Source organism: Megascapheus bottae, chromosome X (assembly GCF_031878675.1).
Source record: "Megascapheus bottae isolate mThoBot1 chromosome X, mThoBot2.hap1, whole genome shotgun sequence".
NCBI classification, from domain to species: domain Eukaryota; kingdom Metazoa; phylum Chordata; class Mammalia; order Rodentia; family Geomyidae; genus Megascapheus; species Megascapheus bottae.
This window is the reverse complement of record NC_143547.1, coordinates 53650485-53671603: the sequence shown is the minus strand read 5'-3', so window position 1 is coordinate 53671603 and position 21119 is coordinate 53650485. Positions and strand designations below refer to the sequence as shown.

Sequence of the window (21119 nt, the reverse complement as noted above, 5' to 3'; positions counted from 1 at the left end):
ATAGAAAGTTGTAAGCAACAAATTTGTCGTGCCATGTAAAATCTGGGAAGGGTTTTTGATTATGTTAAAGATAGAAAGATGGGCCGGGAGTTTGGCCTAGTGGTAGAGTGCTTGTGTAGCATGCACGAAGGCCCACGTTAGATTCCTCAGTACCACATACATAGAAAAAAGCCAGAAGTGGTGCTGAGGCTCAAGTGGTAGAGCTCTAGCCTTGAGAAAGACCAAAGACAGTGCTCAGGCCCTGAGCTCAAGACCAGAACTGGTAAAAAAAAAAGGATAGAAAGATATGCTGGTTGCTGATGGCTCACCATCTATAATCGTAGGTACTAAGAAAACTGAAATCTGCCAGCCTGGGTAGGAAAGGCTGTGTGATTATTATCTACAATTAAGCAGCAAAAGCTTGGAGTGGAGATGTGGTCTGCAGCACATAAAGCTAGGTGCGAGTGTGAGGCTCTTAGTTCAACATTCAACTATCAGTACTGGCACCCACACAAAAGGTTATATATATATATGTATATGTATATTTAAGATAAATATAGTTACGATGTTGAACAAATGAAACTTAAAATTAAATTTTTACTGAGGATTGAACCTAGAGATTTGTGAATACTAAGCATGCATTTGACTGTTTTTTCTGCTCACTAGCTTTTATGTTAACTTTTATACGAAAAGGAAAGGAATATACACTCATTAGGAGGAAACAACATCTATATATAGGTGATTCGGTATATTTATCAAATGCATGTGACAATAGTAAAGAACAGATTCATTCAGAAAACTAATGAGCTGCACAAATTATAGTCCACAAATTGTGCTAAGTTCTGAGGAGAATAATTAAACATATACCACATGTTCATTGTTGTCATGGATTAAAAGCAGGGTGCAGCTGGATGCTGTTTTAGATAGCATAGATGTGGAATGACATTCTGCAATGAGATATGAGTAGCAAATTGGGGGGATAGTGAGAGACCATGAGAGGAATAGATTGATTGGGGTCAAATCAAGAGCTCAGTTTTGAATAATCTGAATTGGAAAGACATGATCGATATTCAAGTAAAGATGTTGAATAGGCATTTGCTTTGTGATGGCAGGTGATATTGTACATTCTCAGCATATATATGGGATTTAAACTGCAGATGTGGATGAGAAAAGAAAATACCTGAAACACTGGGGAATATAGAGGTCTAAATATTGGGGCTCCAATAGTAAGTTACTGAGAAGACATAGGTGACATAGCAGAAGAGACAGAAGAAATTGCCAGTTATACAGGGCGGGGGGGGAGGGAATGAACATTTTTATTCCTGAGACTAAGTGAAAATAATATTTACAGAAAGGAGTCTCACAAACAGCATCAAATACTAGGAAGTGGCTAAGCACATTGCAGTAAATTAACAACATGCTTTTTCTGATGGGGTTTAGTAAAAAGAAAATAGATGATGTGGAAAAGCAAATTTCAGAACTAAAAATATGAGTAAGGTAGTGGGAAATGAGAATCAGAAGCTCTGAAGGATTGGTCTTCCTTAAGAACAGTGTCAGTTTAGCTAAACATAAATTTATTTGCATATATGCTCCATGTGTCCATACTTTTCAAAACAGTTCCTTTTGCATAACCATATTCCTAAATTTCCCTCTCGCTCTCAATTTTAAGGTAAATAAGTGGCAAGGCACTAGTAATTCATTGCCAATCTCTGTGGCCTGCTTTGTCACCTCTAACACTCAAAGCTAGGTGGTGAAATTAACGGAGAGCATAGTTCAGTATTGTCTGGGAGGAAAATTCAGTTGCTGTGGGTGTAAAATGGGGAAGAAACCAGAGTTAGTTTAATGCAAAACCTCTCCCAGATACTGAGGTGGTTTAGGCACTGTTGCAATGATTTTGTTTATTGGATATGCCAAAAACAGAACATTTTTTTTCCTTTGAGGGTTTTGATGACAATTTTGATCATACAGTCTCTGTGTGATCGAACTTTATCTCCAATATACTGCTATTGCCCATTATAGTGCAGAGTTTAGAGAAGCAAAGTAATAAAGTTGGATTTTTGGAAGATAAAAAAGATTATAATTACTGTGAATATTCTCAGAACGGATGGTGGAGGTAAAGGTACAATCGTACTCTCTTCCTTTATTGTCCTAAGTAGTCAAATAAGTAGCCTGCACCTCCATCTGTGTCTGTGAGTGTGCATTGGTGTCATCAGAAGTGTAAGAACAAACATGTGGAAAGAGAAAAGCAAAGCTTTGAGAAGAGCAGATGTGTTAATTTTATTTCAGTGCTTTTCTTTCTGATCGTAAGTCCTAGGGAGCTAACATATAGTGGCTTAGAACCTCTGCCTTAGTAGGTGTTACTAAGTAAGTGGGCGTGGTTCAGGTACAGGACACCTGTTTTTGTTGTTGTTGTTGAGTGTGTGTGTGTGTGTGTGTGTGTGTGTGTGTGTGTGTTGTGTAAGTCCTGATGGCAAATATTCATGGAGCAATGTGCTAGTACTGGCTCCTCAAGCACTCAGAAGGGTCTCGCATTTCCCCGCATCCTTTTTGGGAATCTCCTGCCAGCAAGGCTGCTCTGTAGTATTCAGAAGGCCTGCTGAGCATGTGTGAAGAGCGCCGCGCATGCTCTGTGGAGTGGGCAGGTTTACCGAGGCGCTAGCATTGGCTTTTACTACTCTTCACCCGCCTCCCCCGCCCAGCAACACCCCCTCCCCTTCTTTCCCAACCCCAGCACGCGGTCCCCCGCATGTACCCCGCCCCTCTTGCCCCCCCTTCCTTCACTTCACCCCAGGCTGGGGAATCTCCATTGACGTTCGGGTGACGCCGAGCTGCCGCCCTAAGGGAGGGGGGGGTTGTTCCAGGCGCCGTACAGGTAACGCCGTCGCTGCCGCCATATTGACCGAGTGGGGAGCGGGCAGCGGGGAGGGGGCACGAGGAAGTGGGGTAGTGGCGGGGCGGTGGGGGAGGAGGGAGGGAGGGGAGTCACCGCTGAGTGGCCGTCGTTGCAGCGGCAGGGGTGAAGCTAAGAGCCGCGCGCGGCTGCTGTGGGAAAGGAAGCCCAGAGTTGTGTTCTCTATGGGAGCAGCAGCGGGAGGCGGAGACCCCCCGCTCGGAACGTCGGAAGGAGTCGGCGGTGCGGGCAGTGGAAGGCGCTGACGGCCGGGCTGGGGGTCGCGGAGGCGGCGGCGGCGGAGGCAGAGGAGGCAGAGGCGACGGCGGCGGCGGCGGCGGCGGCAACAGCAAAGGCAGAGGAGTTCCACAGACAGGATGCGCGGCTGTGCTGGTGGCCGGCTGCTCCTCTTCCAGTGCTCCTGAAGGGGCGATGCTACCCTTTGCTCCAACGGAGGAGCCCGGGGATCAAGAAATGGAGGTGTTCGGCGGTGCGAGCAGTGGCGAGGTTAGTGTGTTGCTCACGACGGGGCTCCAGCCCCTATCTCCCTTTTCCCCTAAGCATCCTGACTTGGGGCAAAGAGGGGAGGGTGTGCGATTGGAGAGTGGGAGTACTGGGGTAAGCCCCCCTTTTCCTCCCGAGGATGCCAGGCGGTGGAGTATGCTCTGTCCCAATTGTGCTTTCGCTGGGGGAACGGGCGGTGGTGGGGTGCAGGGCGGAAGGAGTACGGACCGCGCGCTGGGGCTGGGCCGCCGGAGCGCCTAGCTTGCGGGCCATGCTGGAGTTGTTGGGACTAAGTTTCTTCACTTTGCAAGCTGTGGAGGGACTGAGGGGGGGCGGGGGTGCCGAGTTTGGATCGGGTGCGTCCCTCTTTTCTGCACGGTGCTCGGCTTTGCTAGTAGAGCACACTTGGGGTACAGCTGCAGACGACAGCTCGCCGTGGAACCCTGGGCGCTGTATGAACGAGCACCCCGTGCAGCAAAAACACACCAAGGTTATCAAGTAACTCTGGGGACCTGTACGCAAACGGAAGAGCGTTTCTTGGTAACAGCTTTGTCGTTTCTTGGTGACTTGTTACGTTCTTTTGGTTAACACCCCAAGTGCAGAGGAACTGGCAGTCAGGTTTGGCGACATTCAGGTGAGGATGTTCAGCTGCCGCCCCTCTAGGTTTCTTTTATGTTCCTGCCCTTTCTCCCCGCCCGTCACCTTTCCCCAATTGCTGACCCCGCCCCGTTGGGGCTGGAGAAAAAAATGCAGGGTGAACCCCAGCCTTTATAAGAGGAATCTTTAGAAAGGCTGAGCGCAGATCCAACGAGGATTTCGATCCTTCTCTCTTTCCACTCCGAAAACTCATCTGGCGTGGCTCTGCTCAGCTGTGCGGTCAGAACTTAGGCTGGGCACAGGTAATTCATTGTTCGACAAAGCAGGCAGTGAGTATTTAAGGACAAAAAAACCCCGTGTCGATTATACAAAGTTGGATGTTTTTTTCTAGTCGCTTAATCAATGGCGTACTCCTCCAGTAGAGGCCACCATATACCTCCTAAAATAGTTGATGAATGGCAAATTGATTCACATTTTAAGATTTTTTTTTTGAGGTAAGACTAATCGTCCACATCTCCGCGGTGCAACTTTCAAGTATATGCTCGATCTTAAAAAAAAAAATACCCCAGACTGCTATACTGCTATTAATGTTTTTTTTTCTTTCTTTAATTTTTAAAATCTGAACCGGGGTTAAATTACAAGGTAGAATAACATGGAACAAGAGATACGGTGGAAATAAATTCAAAAGTACCTTGAAGTTGAAGCATTTAGCCTCATAGTAAATACTGTATTTGTAAACTAAAGCAATTCCAAAATGAATTGTAGTATCTTTATCTGTTTCAAACAAGTTGAAAAAAAATATTTTCTTCTTGAACTGGTGGAAATGTAGCCGCAAACATTTTGTAGCGACTCCACTGAAAAGCTGAAGTTTGTTTCCTATGTGTAATCCTTTTACTTAGACTCAGGCAATTAACATAAAAATGGATGAGTGCTTTTAAGAGAAGGATGGGGTGGGGGTGGGGATCTTTTTGCATGTCTATTTTAACATTTTGCTAACTTTAAATGTAGTATGTTTTAAACTGTGATTACCAAATATGGTTTTTTATTGTTTGCAGTATTTTTAGGTTTTATAGAGATTTAACAATGGGTCTTTCGACCTCAACAATTTGGAAAAATACTCCAGTGGAAATTGTTAATCCCTATGAAGTAAAACGAAAGGTGAAGGTAATGTGGTGAAGATAGTATTTCTGCTTTATTTATCTAAAGTAGTTATGATTTATGACATATAATCCTACAAGTAACATAGTTAAAATATTCCAGGTAAAAATTTTATGCTACATTTTCAACACACTCAGTTCTTACAAGAGGTTTTTTTCATGAGACCTCAGTTGATAAGAAGGAAACAGTTTTAATTCCAGGAATTTATATTTATGTTTAATTATATGTTGCTTGTTGTTGGCTTTAAAAATGCTGACTTTGAGGTGTGAACTTTACAACCCTCAATTGGCACAGTTTCTAAGACTAAGGTGCTTTTCATTTTGTATACCTGTGTGTGCGCTCATGTGCACACACCCCCACACACATATGCTGAAAACTTAAAACAAAATTTAGGTAAGGGGGCTATGATTGTTAGTGTCAAATAATTTATTTTTGTTTCTGTGGTATATCCTGGTAAAATTAGAGATTATACATATTACCATATATTTTGTATTCTATTTTCAGTATGATTTACCTTTCTTGCCTGTCGTGGTGTTTGATAGCCTTTGAATTCACAAGTATGTCAATTGGTTATTTAGTATACTTCATATAGTATCCTATAGCAAAACTTATGTTATCCTACACTTTTAAACCTAGTACTAAAATATACTAGTGAAGACCCAAACCACTGACAATTTGTCCTGTGCTAAAATGTCAAGGTTTTAATGAAGAGCTAATTTGATTCAGTTGAAAGGTGGAGAAAGGACCAGCATAAGAGAAACGCAGCCTCCATTGGTTCTTAGAATCTGGGAAATCCGGGATAAGCAAAAGCACTGGTTGCAAGAGCTCCTGCAACTGTCTCAATTAGGTCTGCTGGGAATAGGAACTTCAAAGGGCATCACCCCTCAGGCAGCCACAATTTTAATTCTTGCCTGGATTCTGTCAGGATCAGGGAAGAGGTGTTACATGAGGTGGGATGGGATATTGGTCATTCCTGGGCAAAGGTCACAAAGAACAGCCTGTCTGAGTAACATGACCTTTTCTGAATTAGTGCCATGAACATTACAGTTTGTGGATTCAGATGTTGTTTTCTGGCGAGGGAGTGCTTGCCTCTTTATGGAATGTATATTTCATATTGTACATCATACAATATATTTAATCCCTGGTATTTTTGTATTTAGGAACACTGCTTTTGTTTAAGGAAATCAATTTTGAGAGTAATACATGATAAATATTGATAACAAGTACTTTGGGATTAAAAGCTTTGAACATTAGAATTATCGCCAGGATAGCAACTAATGGAAGAAGTTTTAATTAGTTTTTACTAGAACCTGTACTAATAGAGGAAAGGACATGAGTTTGAAGCCACATACATCTATGTTTTGACCTCACTTCTAACTCACAGTAACTGTGTGCCCTAGTGCATGTTGTCTCAGAATCATTTTTTTTCTTCATCTGTAAAAGGAAGAAAACTTTCTTCAAAATGAAATGCTTTGCTCTTTTAATACACTTAATAAAGTATCAAGCATGTAGTTGATGTCCAGTATAAAGCAGTCCTTTTTTTCCCACTAAACTTTGAATTATTGTCATTTATAATAAAAAGTTTGGGATTTAGGTAGTCACAGCCATAGCCTCAGCGTTTCTGTAGTCTTTCTAAATCTGACCATTTCATCTAAGTATATTGAAGCTCTTACTCTGTGTGCTTATAATCACAGAGTGGTTTGGGGATAAAATATTAGTTTTTATTTAGAAATAGTTTCAGGGACAAGAAACAAGTACTTTTATTGTTACAACTGGCTAATGAGCTGTTTCACTGACAGTTAACTTTGTTAGATTTTTTTTTCTTTTCTTTTTTTTTTTGCCAGTCCTGGGCTTGAGCTCAGGGCCTGAGCACTGTCCTTGGACTTTCTCAAGTCTAGAGCTCTACCACTTGAGCCTCAGCACCACTTCCGGCTTTTTTCTATGTATGTGGTACCAAGGAATCGAACCCGGGTCTTCATGCATGCTAGGCAAGCACTTTAACCACTAGGCCAAACTCCCGGCCCCTAGATTTTTTTTTCTATTTGGAATTTCTAGCAGGAATTGGTTTGATTCATCAAGTGTTTATTAACTATGGGTCAGTGCAATTTGTTGTGCTGTAATATGAAATGCTTATATCACAAGAGTTCCCCTTACACCCTCAGCATTAAATTTAGGAAGGGAAGATAGGAATTATAGAAAAAGGTTATGATAAAAGTCAGTCAGTGGGGCCAGGAGTTTGACCTACTGGTAGAGTGCCTGCCTAGCATGCATGAAGGCCTGGGTTAAATTCCTTTGTACCCAAAACATAGAACAAAGCTGGAAATGATGCTGTGGCTCAAGTGGTAGAGCTCTAGACTTGAGAAAGCCCAAGGACAGTGTTCAGGCCCTGAGTTCAAGCTCCGGGACTGGCAAAAAAAAAGTCAGCAATGGCAGGGGAGTCTGCTGGTGATGGTAGATTACAGGTGGAAATGATAGATACAGCTTTGTGAAGGAGGCAGAATTTGATGAGGATATTTTAGAGTGGTAATTTTTTCAGAGACGAAAGGAACATATTTCTGGTACATGGAGACAATATAAGAGAAAACACTCTAGAAAGAAGGAGTGATCTTACATTCCATTGCTACTTTATTAGTCTGATATAGGAATGGGATATGTGAGAGGAGGTAGGGGATCTATTAAAAGTAGGCTAGGCCTAGATTATAGACTGTAAAGGTTTAATTTTATTTTGTAAATGGAAGCCACTCAAGGTTATTGAGGGCATGAGAATATTCATGCTTTGAAGAATAGCTACACTAGAACAGGGGAGTTATGGAAGGTAGGAGGTATCAATTAAGAGACTTTTATGTTATTAGAAATACTAGTGAGAATTTTAAACTGGGACCACAGTGGTATACAGATGACTGATAGGAGAGTCTTGCTAGAAATAGAACATCTAGAGTTTAGGAACAAATCGATGTTGAGGATTAATTCAGATTCAAACTTTTTTAAAATTTTGGTACTGGGGTTTGAACTCAGGGCCTCTTGCTAAGCTTTTTTGTTCAGCTTCCTTGTTCACTGTTGGATAATTGGAGGGGGAGTCTCATGGATTTTCCCTGCCTTGATTGGCTTTGAATCACAATCCTCCAGGTTTACACATCTTGAGGAGCTAGGATAGAAGTTTGAATCTCTAGGAATGTAAGTATAAACCACCAGTACCTTGGTAGCTTCATAAATGCTTAATATGTGATTGGTAATAACTTTATGCTACCTTGTAAACTAATACAAATATAAATAGATCTTTGATACATAGGGAGAGAGAGAAAAAAAAAACCTAGTGAACTTCTTTCCTCTCATATTGTCCTGAACAATGTAAAGCTTTATGGTTACACTTGACATATTTAAAATCTTAATTACTAAAAGTGAATGTGTTTTTTATTTGCATTTTTCCCTGCCTTTAAAAGTGGATTATAGGCCTATAATTTTTGTTACGGTAGTATTCATGTTAGTGAGAAGCCATGGTTCCCAAAGTGCTGTTCTAAATACACTGCTTTCTCTAGTAGGGAAAGAAAATAGGGACATCTGAATTTTTGTATATTTTAACTGGGCTTGTATGAAATAGACAAAGGAGTTATATCAGAAGGAGCATGGCACTCCCACACACCAGGGCTTTCCTAGTTCCTTTAAGTCTTAACTTTAAAAAAAAAAAAAAACAGCCTAGTCTGGAAATATTCAGGTCAGTTCCTCTAGGGCAGGGCCTTTCCGTTTCCCTACCTTGATTTGTTCATCAAGGTAACTAATCATTACCTTGCTATTCCATAATGGGCCTAACAATGTTACAGTTGCTTTCCTGGACCATATTACTTCAGTACTACCTCACTCAATCTCCTTTATAATTTTGAGAAGGAATTAAGATTCTTTTCCTTTCTTGTGATTGCTTTCTTGATGACATCATTGTAATTAGCAGCAGCTCTGAAAATTTGGTTACCCTAAGGAATTTTGAGGTAAACCTTTCAGTACTTGTCAGCATTTGACAAATAATGCTTACATTAATTCCAAAGATTGTTAGCTGTTTTGGTTGATAGTTATTTTCTTTGTGTATTTTTTTCTTGTTTGTGTTTAGATGTGAAAAAAATGTGTATAGGAAAGAGGTTTAAGAGCTAAGCTTAATCTGGCTTTTGCAGAAAATAGAGATGTTTTCAGATTTGCCCTGTAGGCATTTTGGCGTTCTGTGTAACTGATTTACTGCTATATTTTAGCCTTTTTCTGTACATTTGAAGTAGTTGTTGCTCTGTGTGTGTGGGGGAGGCAGTAGGGAAAGTATAAGAGAAAGAGGAAAGAAACAGTATTGTTAGTTAATGCTTTTATTTCATAAAGAATTCAAGAAGCTTTATGCGAAATATGATCCCAAACAACCTTTTGAAATTTATAAAAAGGGAAATCATGAAATGGACAATGTAAGCGTAGATGGATACAAAATAGATTAGAAATATAGGCAAGGAAGCTCAAAGGATACATTTTTTTTTTTGCCAGTCCTGGGCTTGAGCTCAGGGCCTGAGCACTGTCCTTGGATTTTCTCAAGGCTAGAGCTCTACCACTTGAGCCTCAGCACCAGTTCCGGCTTTTTTCTATGTATGTGGTACCGAGGAATCGAACCCAGGTCTTCATGCATGCTAGGCAAGCACTTTAACCACTAGGCCAAACTCCCGGCCCAAAGGATACATTTTTAATTGTAGGTGACATATAAACTTGACCTTGAGCTTCCTTGAGGTGATTGTTCTAAACTGATTGTATGTTTGACTAACCTGAGAAATAAAAAAAAATATGTGCTAGTGCTTCACACACACTTAACTAATCTTATGAGGACCTGTACATCATTCCTCAGATGAATATGATATATAGACAATGTTTTTAAAGAAAAAGGCTCTAGGATAAAATAAAAACAAATAATTATCCAGGAAAAACCAATATTATTTCCTAAGCTAGCAAGTAGGAAAAAAATATTTTCTGTGAATTAGGATATTCTTTGTAATTTCTTGCTTTAAGAGTTAATGGAAGTATTGAAATGTTATATAATGATCTTAATATTTATTTTGGAAAAAATGTTTTTATAAGAAAAATAATAAAATTCGAGTATCCTAATTTTGATATAATTTAAGCCAGTTAGTTGGAGACATTTTAGCTCTGATTACAAATTCCAAAGGTTTTCTGGGAGTGTGGCCTAGTGGTAGAGTGCTGGCCTAGCATGCACAAAGTTCAAGGATAGTGCCCAGACCCTAAGGTCAAACCCTAGGACTGACAAAAAAAACCAAAAGACCACAGGTAAGTATATATTCCTTTGCTTCTCTGATTAAATTGTGAGGGATATCAATTTTAATATCTATTATTTTGGTCATACTGTGGTTTGAACTCAGGGCATCATGCTTATTAGATTGGCATTTTACCAGTTGAGCAATACTTTTAGCCCTGCTTTCTGCTGGCTATTTTGGTTTTGGAGTATAGAGATCGTCTTAGCTCAGACTGGCCTCTAACTTTGATCCTTCAGTTAGCCAGGTGAAAAGCTAGTATTTCAGATGTGATTCAGTAGCATGTGGAAACATCTGTACATTTTATTTTAACCTCTTAACTTTGTCTAACATAATAGAGAAAGCAGTAGGACATTGTGGAATATACCAGAAATTATTAGATACTTGTCTCCCATTTTTTTCTTATTTGGATGAGAAAAAAAAGAGCTTTTATATATGGTTAAGAAAGACTTGGGACAATAGCATGGCCTAGTGGTAGAGAGCTTGCCTAGCATGAAGGAAGCCCTGGATTTCTTTCCTCAGTATCTCATACACAGAAAAGGCCAGGAGTGGTGCTGTGGCTCAGGTGGTAGAGCTCTAGCCTTGAGAAAGCCCAAGGACAGTGCCCAGGCCCTGAGTTCAAAGACTTTTTAAGCACTGGTAAAAAAAAAATTCTGTATGTCAAATAGAATGGTACTGATATCATTTTAATCCCTTAAAACTTTGTTTATTGTGGATCACATGACTTGAACTTGGGCTGGGTGCTGTCCCTGAGCTCTTCAGCTCAAGGCTACCACCTTATCCTTGAGCCAAGCACCACTTCCCCTTTTCTAGAGGTTAATTGGAGATAAGAGCCCCAAGTCCTTTTCTTTTTTTTTTTGCCAGTCTTGTACTTAAGGTCAGGGCCTGAGGACTGTCCTTGGATTTTTCTCAAGGCTAGAGCTCTACCACTTGAGCCTCAGCACCACTTCTGGCTTTTTCTAAGTATGTGGTACCAAGGACAAGCACTCTACCACTGTGCCAAGTTCCTGCCCTGAGCCTCATGTCCTTTTGTGCCCAGGCTGGCTTTGAACCTTGATCCTCAGATCTCATCCTCCTGAATAGCTAGGATTACTGAGGCGTGAGCCACTGTGCCCAGCTTACCTTAAAACTTTTGAGTTGAACTAACATTTTTAGTAAAATAGTCTAATTTTATTTATTCAATTTAGGGCTTTGAAAAAGCAAGATATTAAAACAATTATTAAATAAACCCAAATTCCATAAAACTAATCCTCCCAAATGTTCTTATTACATTACAGCAACTTTCAAAAGTTCATATGGAATCATGAGATTTGAGAACTCATCACAGAGGCAGTGTAAGAAATTTTTATCAGCAAATGTAATTGATCCTATAAATTAGAAGTTGCTAAATTCTACTTTTGTATTTGGTTTTATTTGGTTTTATTTATTCTTCCAAATAGCACAGCATTTCTTAATGAGAGTAATTTAAAAATTGTTATGTAAAGGTGATGTACAGAAAGGTTACAGTTATAAAAGTCTTTTTGAGCAATGTCATCCCTTCCCTCGCTTTCTCATAGTCTATTCCTCCTATCCCCACCTACAAGTTGCATACTTAAGACAAAAGGTACACAAAACAAAAGCAGCAACAAAGGGAAAAAGCCTTGTTTCCATTTCATGTAGTTCATTTTGATAAATAACATATATGAGCATATGTCCATAGCAATTGAATCTTTGTGATCCTAAGAATATCCTCCTTTGATCTCAATGTGTGAATGTCTGGAGACCTGTATAATTTTATGTCCAAGTGTATTTTTAACAGTTAAAAATTAATCAAAATAGGCTTAGGCCTGTAATCCTAGCTACTCAGGAGGTTGAGATATGAGGATCTTGGTTCAAAGCCAGCTGGGCCACTAGACTCTGTGACACTATTATCTTCAGTTGACCACTAGAAAATTGGAAGTGGCCCTAAGGCTCAAAAGGCAGTAACCTTGAGCTGAAGAGCTCAGGCACAGCACCCATGCCCAGAGTTCAAGCCCCACAACCGACAAAACAAAACAAAACAAAACAAAAAAATTCTGTGCACTCACACGATTTTTTTTTTTGTTGTTGTTCTTGTTGTTGCCAGTCCTGGGCTTGAGCTCAGGGCCTGAGCACTGTCCTTGGACTTTCTCAAGGCTAGCCCTCTACCACTTGAGCCTCAGCACCAGTTTTGGCTTTTTTTCTATGTATGTGATACCGAGGAATCAAACCCAGGTCTTCATGCATGCTAGGCAAGCACTCTACCACTAGGCCAAACTCCCTGCCATACTTTTTGTTTTTTAAATGCAGTATTGAAAGAAGGATTTGAATGACATGATTATTCACAATTTAAAAATTAAGAAAAATGATTGAGTCGTTAGGTTTGATTGGATAAAGAAAACTTTTGTATTACCTACCAAGTGCAAGGCCCTAAGTTCCAACCCCAGGACTGCAAAAACAAAATTAAAAAAATGCTTTACATTTATGCTTGCTCACTCAGGCAAATACAACATTTAACTTTTACCAAAAAGAGTGTGAAAAAGAAAGTCACTTGAAAAAATTCTAGCAGTTTTCTTATTTTTGTTTTTGCAGTAAAGCAAATACCTTTGTTTAAATATTGCACTTGTTTTGCTTCCCCACAGAAGAGCATTGATTGGATTATGGTCTAATTAAATATAGTTTATTATAAAGTGATCTACACATTTAAAAATGATAAGCTATTGTATTATACTAACCATTATTTTTTTAAATTCCTGCAGTTTGTTAATGTTTCTGTAAGTGGCTTCATCACAAAACTGAACTTCAAAATCATTTAAAAAATGTATCTCAGAGGGACTGGGAGTTTGGCCTTGTTGAAAATGCTTGCCTAGCATGCACGAAGACCCAGGTTGGATTCCTCAGAACCACATACATAAAAAGGCTGGAAGTGGTGTTGTGGCTCAAGTGGTAGAGTGATAACCTTGGAGAAAGCCCAAGGACACCGCTTAGGCCCTGAGTTCAAACCCCAGGATTAGCAAAAAACAATGTATCACATAGAAAATATTTTAACAAATGTTAGGAAATCATTTTGCTACAAAATTCCCAAGTTTTATGTGCCCCTAAATTAAAATTTTTAGAGCAATAATTATATATATAAATATCAAGTATGAAAAGTGAATTGATGAAATAATACTAGGTTACAAGTCTAGTTATGAAATTATGAAGTGTTTGGGAGAAAACCCATAGTGTTAAAGAGAGAAAACTATCAGTGTTATTGCTTGCAGTAGTTGGCCATGTTAAAATGTTGAGTTAGAGAGAAACGTGTAGAAACAACATATTATTGAAAAATTAAATTGATTTTTATCATTTTACATTATTTGTGGTTTTTCTCATCTCAGACTAGAAATCTTCATGTTCTGTGTTGTTGTAGAGCCAGCTATGCAGTTACCATTTGCTTATTTTCCAAAATTATCGCCTTCATGTCTTTTCATATTACTTGTGTTTCTAGAATGAAGAACTACATAAACCTTTGGCACTTAAGAATGACATTAGTTCTATTAGAAACTGTTAACTGCCTTAGTATTTTTACTGGCTTTGAGCTTAGTTAATGATATGTCCCCAGCCTTCTTATGTTAAAGTGTAAAATGACAGTATTGTGCTAATTAAGTTGATTGTTATTCATAAGGAAAAATAAAAGTCGGTTAGCTATCTCAGATTCTTTTAGCAATTCTGAACAACATAGCATATTAAAGAAGGTGCTATACAGCGAAAGTACCTGAGTTTAAAAAATTTTGACAATTTTTTTAAAATGTGACCAGGAGAAATTATTTCTTAATGTTACCTACCTGCTTTACCTAGTAATTACTTTTAAATATGTCACCTATAATCCAAGTTATTGAAGATTAGTATAACTACTACATGATTTAAAGCATCCTATATAATTTTGGAATGATTAATATTTTTTCTTTAAAGGCTTTTTGTTCACAAATGCCTTGGTCATTTGAATCTCCATGTGCCTTAAATTTTGAAACATCTTTTTCCTTGATTAGTTATAGTATTTTTCTTATTCATTCCTCAAGAGGACAGTGTTATTTTACTGAACTATTTTCTATATCCTCTGAGCTTTTGTCGTATGTCTATTGAGCCATGATTTCCTCCAGATAATATCTTAAAAAAAACTTATAATGGAAAAAGGAGCATACATCAGACAGGATTTTACCTCAAGCTAATAGTTTTGAAGTAGCTGCCTTTCAACCTTTTATCTCTGTACATTATCATTCTGAATAAATTTTTTAGTTTTTCCTATTTTTTTTTTACAAAGTGACAAGAGAATAATGTATAGGGCATTTAGGAACTGTGATTCAGTGGTAAGTTTTCATTTTGGTTGTAGTGGGTATTGGACTTAGGCCCTTGTACCATTGTAGTATTTGAACCACATCTGCTTAGAGTCCTTTTGACTTTTAGATTTTTTTTGCGAGGGTGGGGCACAGATAGTGCACTTTTGTGCAGTGGCTTTGGAGTATTCTCCTGCTACATCTGCCTCCTGAGTGTCTGGAATTGCAGGTGTTTACCATCACACTGGGCCCAACAACAATCTTCTAATATGTACTGCATGGGTGTACTTAGTATAACTTGGTAGTAAATTAATAATGTAAACACTAGTACTCTTAGTACTAGTATAATGGTATTTGTATTGATTTTAATTCTGGACATTCTGTAAACATTTATTCATTAATTGATTATTAAATGTTTACTTTGTGTAATGCAAGTTAGTTACTTAATTGGATTTATTTGGTTACTGCTAGAGGTTTCTGCTTTAGTAACGAAAGTTCAATTAGCTATACATCTATTCATTTTACATAAAGATAAGGGCATGTATAAGCAGGGGATAAGTTATAAATTTAGGACAATAGAAAGCTTTTGAAAAATATTTCTGATGTGGGATGTTTTAAATCCTGTGATATTACTCAGTTGCTCACGGATCTTTTTGCCATCTTCCCTTAAAAAATATTAACAGCAGTTGGGCACGGGTAGCTCTCCTTTCTCTTATTATGACTGCTCATGAGGCTGAGATCTGATGATCACAGTTTAACGCCAACCTACATAGAGAAGTCTGTGACACAATCTCAAGTTACCCAACAGAAAGCCAGTTTCAATATTGAGTAAAAAATATAAAAAATATAACTGAACATGGGTGATACTGATGGCTTACAACTGTAACTTTTTTTTTTTTTGCCAGTCCGTGGGCTTGAATTCAGCACCTGGGCACTGTCCTTGGACACTTTTTGCTTAAGGCTAACACTCTTGCCACTTGAGCCACAACAGCACTTCTGGCTGTTTCTGTGTATATGGTGCCAAGGAATCGAATCCAGGGCTTTGTGCATGATAGATGAGCACTGTACCACTAGGCTACACTCCTAGCCTCATGCCTGTAAATTTATGTTCAGAAGGCTAAGATTTGAGGATTGTGGTTCAAAGCAAGTTCAGGCAGGAAAATTTGGGAGACTTTTATCCAAAATAAACTACCAAAAATAAAAAATACCCCCAAACCCTGGAAGTGGAGCTGTGGCTCAAGTGATAGAGTGCTAACTTTGAGCAGAAGAAGCTCAGGTATAGTGCCCAAGGCATTAAGTTATAGCCCCAGGACTGGCAAACACACAGTATGTCAGTTCAGTTTGTGACAGCTATTTCCTCTTACTCTGGTGTTAGATTATAGAAGATAGAATTATTGTGTGTGGACCTTTTACAAAAAATTTTTGTCACATGCAGAAGGAAATATTTTTACTATTAAATTCATCTTTTAATATTATCTAAATGAATGGCTTTTGAACTGAGTACTTTTAGCTCCTGAATTAATAATGAAATGATGAAGTTTCTAGTGGTTGGTTTGATGGGAGAGCAGAATACTTTAGAGGGAGTGATTTTTTTTTCAATTTAGGAATATTTGATTTAGTATATTTCACAAATACCTGAAGTACATGCTGAAGCTATGTTATAAAACATACACCTGATATAACAATCCCAGAATCTTGCAGAGAATCTATTTTGCTGGCCACTTTATTTGTTTTAATTGATTTTTGTGCTGGTTCTAGAATTTGAACTGGGTTTGTCCCTTGGCTTTTTTACTCAAAGCTAGCATGCTAACTCTTTTTTTTTCTTTCCATGTATTTTTATTGTAATTACTAGAAGAGTTACATTATATTTACCAGATAGAAGGTGCATAACTTCACAAACATTGATACCCTTTCTCATGTCTTGGTTTCCCCACTCCCACCCCTCATCTTGTTTCCCCCCCTTCCCTATCCTATTTCAAATAACCCAATATGCATATATACAATATATCAGATAACAAGGTAAAATACTGTAACAATATGAGATAACCAAGAGACAGCAAAAGAGATGAGAGATAACATAGTACATTAAGGACAACAATCACTCATTATATGGCTTTTGTTTCTCTATCCTGGAGATCCTTTCATTTAGCCTCATTCTATATGGCCTTATGTATCTAGGTTTTCCTCTATTGTATATCTCTACTTGGAGATCCCAAGATTTCTACTGATTATGACAAATGAGGGAAACCATTGAGTCTATGTTGTTTGGAAAAAAAGATTAAAAAGACTCAAGAAACACTGTAGTAAAATAAGGTGGAATATGGGTTGAGTTTTATAAAATTATGAATGTTTTTTGTGGGTAATACAATATCCTGTATGTAGTATAATAATTATGAGAGAATAATTTTAGTTGCCGCTCTTTAGTCTTGCTAGGCTGATAATTCTTGAGGCTTTTTTAAGGTTATACTTACTATTTAAAAACTATATATTTTATATATTTTATGACAAGCCCTGTTGACGCACTACTGTAATCCTGTTTAATCATGAGGGCAAGACCTGGAGGACCCAAGTTTGAAATAAGTCTGGGCAGAAAAGTCTGTGAAACTCCTATCTCTAATTAGCCAACAAAATGTCACATTGGAGACAAGTTTAAGCGGTTATGCACCACCTATGAACAAGAATTGAGACAATGAGAACTTAAGTCCCAGTATTGACAGATTAATTTAAAGGGGCATGATTTTTTCCCATGAAGTAATGGTATTCAAATTCAGTTTTTGATAGTTATAATCTTGAAGGCCATATTTACAGTAAAAAAGTTAACTCTTAAAAAAAAAGTTAACTGTTAAAAAATATAACCTTTTGGAATAATTTCCATGCAAGATATAAAATACAAGAGTATTGTTTTTAAAAGAAATCTGATGACTAATGCATGCTAAAATATTAAAAATGATTTTGATTTGAAAACCTTTTGTCTTTTACAATTTAAATTCAGAGATTATTAGAAAAATGACGCTGGAAATACATTATGAAACTAGCTTTCAGAGTTGATTTTAGACGTTTCAAGTAAGAAAATAGAACAAATGCATTCCTTATTTGAAGTTATTTTATCTATATTCATCCAGATCCTAAATTCAATAATTGCATTCTATAAATATTTTAAATAATATGTTAGATCCTAGAATTATGAAAAATAATAAAATAATATATGCTGATGGCTCACACCTGTAATCCTAGCTACTAAAAAGGTTCACAATCAACCCTGGGTAGAAAAATCCAAGTCTTACCCAGAGTTAACCACCAAAAACCAAAAAAACCAAAAAGAAAAATTAACAAACAAAAAAGAGCTACAACTGGAGCTGTGGTTCAAGTGGTAGAGTGTTTGTTTTAAGCAAAAATATTTAGGGGCAGTGCCCTGGCCCTGAGTTCAAGCCCTGGACACAGACATTTGCCTCACCCATGTGCACGTTGCACACGCATGCATGTGTGCACACACACATACAATGGTGATATCTGACAGAGATGTGGATTCAGATAGTAAAAAATATGTTTATTGATAGAAATCTGTTGAAGTATATCAAGTAGAGGGAATAAGGGAAAATGTTGATTTGTGTTTTGATACAAGTTAGATGAGTTAACATTCAAAAGCACAGTAAATCTCACTGTGATTCTGTGATTAAATTTGATTATTTCTATGCATTAATTTGAACTGTGGACAGCTAATTCATTTTGCAGCTGAGCATCACAATTTTTCTTAAATACTTCAGTAAAGGATTGAGCACATGTGTGTACGCACACAGAGAAGATGAGCCTTTGCAACTGATTTGGAATAGATTAGCCCTTTCTTAACAGTTCCCTGATGCAATGCCATTGGTTAGGGCTAACAAACTGAGATAAAACAATGAGAATATATACTGTAGCTAGAAAGCCAGGAAGGATCAAAACAGATAACCTTTAATGAACGTATAGGTTACATCTGATTTCCCATAATAGTAAGTTGACTTTGGAATTCAATCTAAAAGTTTAAAATCACTAAAATTTAGTGCAGAAGTCATCATAATTGTCAGTAAACCTGTGAAAAGATTTGATAGTTTAAAAGAAAGCACTTGGATTGATCTTTTGTAGAATATAAAACAATGGAAAAACAAAGACAGGTTATTTTGAGAAATGCCCTCTCAACAGACTATTTAGAGAAATGGATAAATTGTGTTAGAGTAAAATACACAATATAATTTTTTGCTTCTCTCTAATTCTTCCTTCCTTCTGTCTTCCTGTCTCCTTCCCTCCCATCCTCCCTCCTTTACCCCTCCTCCAATCCCTTCTTCCTTCCCTCTGTCCCTCCATCAGGCCATCTGTCTTGTCTTCTGTGCTAATTTTAGAGATTGAAATCAGGCCCTCATGCTCTTTGGTTGTTTTGCCCAAAGACTTGTGCTTTACCATGAAAGCCATGCCTCCACTTTGCCAATTTGTTATTCTTAAAATAAGAAGAATACTTGTGAGTATGTATATACCTTTATGGATTGTTTTGGGAATTTTTTTCAAGTTGTTTTGAAAATTATCTCACAAAATATATGAAAACTAAAACTACTGGGTCAACAGTATATGATTTGTAGCAGTGTTTTGATTCACAGAAATAACGTTTTGTAAATAGATGACATTCAAATTCTGTATTTTGAAGTATATGATATATTAAAATTATCTTTATGTAGCTGTGCAAAGCAGTTCATGAATGCCGTTGTTACTAGTCACTTTGAACTATTTCCTTTGAACTATTTATTTTTGTGGATTTACATCTCCTTTTTCCTCTCTTCTCCATAATACTTTCAGCCTATGATATACACACTTCTCTACTTATAAGATCACTTTTAAAAAGTCCATTTTGAGATCATCATTAATTTGGAAATGTGAAATCTAAAGCATCCAAAATTCAAAGCATTTTGAGTGCCACAGGATGCCACAAGTAGAAGGTACCGCATCTGACCTTCTGTGATAAGTTAAAGTCAAAATATAGCAACACTAAAAATCTTACATGAAATTAAGTTCAGAACCAGGATGTGGAAATATTTTTTGGAGGAGGCAAAGGGGAGGCAGTGTACACTAAGTTACAGTGGATATGGATGAGAAAAGGGAAGCAGGGGAGAAAGAAGGAAAAGGTGATCAAGAAGCACTATATAACTTGACTTACAGATTTGTAACCCCTTTGGACAACTACTTAATAACAAAGTAAATGCAAAATTGCAAAAAAAAGTTCAGAATATATATTGTACACATATATCTATGTCTATGTATATATATATGTATATGTATGTATGTATAAAATAAATTTTGTACTTGAAATGTAATCTCAAATAACTAAGGTATATGCTAATATTCCACTTCCATTCTAAAGTCTAAAATATTCTAGCTTCATGCATTTCAAAGATTATTCCCTTTTATTTATCCTGTGATTTTTTTTATTTCACTTTGCATAATATTCTCTAGGTTCATACATTTTTGCCTTGAAAGACAAGATTTCATTTTATTTTGTGATCGTCTAGTATCCTAGTGCATAAGTATGCCACATTTTCTTTATTCATCCACCAATGGATATTTAGGTCGATCCTGTATTTTGGCTGTTGTAAATATAGTTGCATTAAACATAAAGGTTCAGATTATCTCTTCATACTGATTTCATTTTTTTCAATTTTTGTACAGATTTTAAATATAAGAGCATGAATGAAGGAAAACTGAGAAAGAAATGGAGAAACATTTCTTGGTCCCCATGAGAACATGAAAGTAAAGATTCCCTAATTTCATTTCTTTTGGATATAGTATAGTCATGGGATAGCTACATAATTTTTGGCAATGTTGAACAGTACGACAGTTATTCTGTAAGATTGCATTTCCTAGTAAGATTGTATGTATTTTAGTTTGAGTAAGTATATGCTATAATGTTCACATAATAAGTTGCTTAAGGACACATTTCTCAGAACATCTTGTCAGTAAGCAAGGCATTAATGTGTACCCAGTCGTGACATTATTGTTCATGTAAGTAGAAATTCTATATTTAGTTTTGTGTATGTGTGTGTATGTGTGTATGAGTGTGTGAAATCTCCATGTTCTTCTCCCTAATAGCTAACTGAATTTTTGTTTTATTTTTTTCCTATATTTTGGTTTTGGCAGAAAATATTCACACATAATTCACACATAATGCCTTTCTTACCGTTGCATTTTAACTGAGTTAACTGACTACAAATCATGCATTTTTAGGCATTTGTCAGACGTGATCTCTTGTTATCTTACCAAAGGAAACAGTGCTCTAACACAAGCTCTCGGTTTTCCTTCCTGTCCAGTCCCTACCACCCACTAGTCTCCATTTTATCTCTATAATTTTCATTCTTTTGTACCCCATATAAGTGGGTT

General features: G+C 37.4%; 1 protein-coding gene across 2 annotated transcripts in view; it reads left to right on the top strand.

Annotated features, from left to right (window-relative positions):
* The first annotated feature begins 3199 nt into the window (after window positions 1–3199).
* The window catches only part of Rps6ka6 (ribosomal protein S6 kinase A6), an 80193-nt gene continuing 62273 nt past the window's right edge, over window positions 3200–21119 (top strand). Inside the window, exon 1 of one of the 2 annotated variants that reach the window (XM_090326757.1) lies at window positions 3200–3376. In XM_090326757.1, coding sequence (XP_090182883.1) covers window positions 3302–3376 — 75 coding nt within the window. In that variant the 5' untranslated portion in view covers window positions 3200–3301. The remainder of the gene's footprint in view (window positions 3377–21119) is intronic. The other variant, XM_090326756.1, reaches the window with a different exon arrangement.